This window comes from Sprattus sprattus (genome assembly GCF_963457725.1).
Source record: "Sprattus sprattus genome assembly, chromosome: 3".
Taxonomy (NCBI): Eukaryota; Metazoa; Chordata; class Actinopteri; order Clupeiformes; family Clupeidae; genus Sprattus; species Sprattus sprattus.
In genome coordinates this window covers 57,204,138-57,204,703 of record NC_137922.1, presented here as the reverse complement: position 1 = coordinate 57,204,703, position 566 = coordinate 57,204,138, and the positions used below count along the sequence as shown (strand labels likewise).

General features: G+C 52.8%; 1 protein-coding gene across 1 annotated transcript in view; it reads right to left on the bottom strand.

Annotated features, from left to right (window-relative positions):
• Positions 1 to 566, bottom strand: part of LOC308362898 (serine protease 27-like) — a gene marked incomplete at its 3' end in the record, with an annotated part of 3,943 nt that extends 3,377 nt beyond the window's left edge. The window contains exons 1-2 of the mRNA XM_080835625.1: positions 496 to 566; positions 123 to 288 (exon numbers count right to left, since the gene is read on the bottom strand). Coding sequence (XP_080691751.1) covers positions 123 to 288; positions 496 to 559 — 230 coding nt within the window. The 5' untranslated portion in view covers positions 560 to 566. The remainder of the gene's footprint in view (positions 1 to 122; positions 289 to 495) is intronic.

Below are 566 nucleotides of genomic sequence, written 5' to 3'. Positions count from 1 at the left end.
TGTAAAAACAAGAGCGGGGGGGTAAATCCCCCCCAACAAATCGCACCCTGCGCACACACACACACACACACACACACACACACACACACACACACACAAATAGGCACTGCATGCGTACTAACCTCCAGCAGTGTCCTGCAGTCATGACCCACTGATTTGAGACCAGTGATCCTCCACACTTCATGCCGGCACTGAAGTGCATCTCCAGGTAGACCATCCAGGGCCAAGCCCCCCTGCGCGCATCACGGCCCCCGATGATGGAGTCACCCGAGTGGGCACACAGACAGCCTGCAGGGGGTAGGACACACACAAACACACTTCACATCACACACACAAGACATGGTAGGCTACTCACACACACACACACTTCACATCACACACACTTCACATCACACACACAACACATGGTAGGCTACTCACACACACACACACACATATTCACACAAACAGTGACACACATGCATTGCACACACACACACACACACACACACTCACATGAAACTGTGCAGATGAGCACCGTCACACACAGCAAGGTCCTGAGCCCCATGTCAATCAGCATGCACACA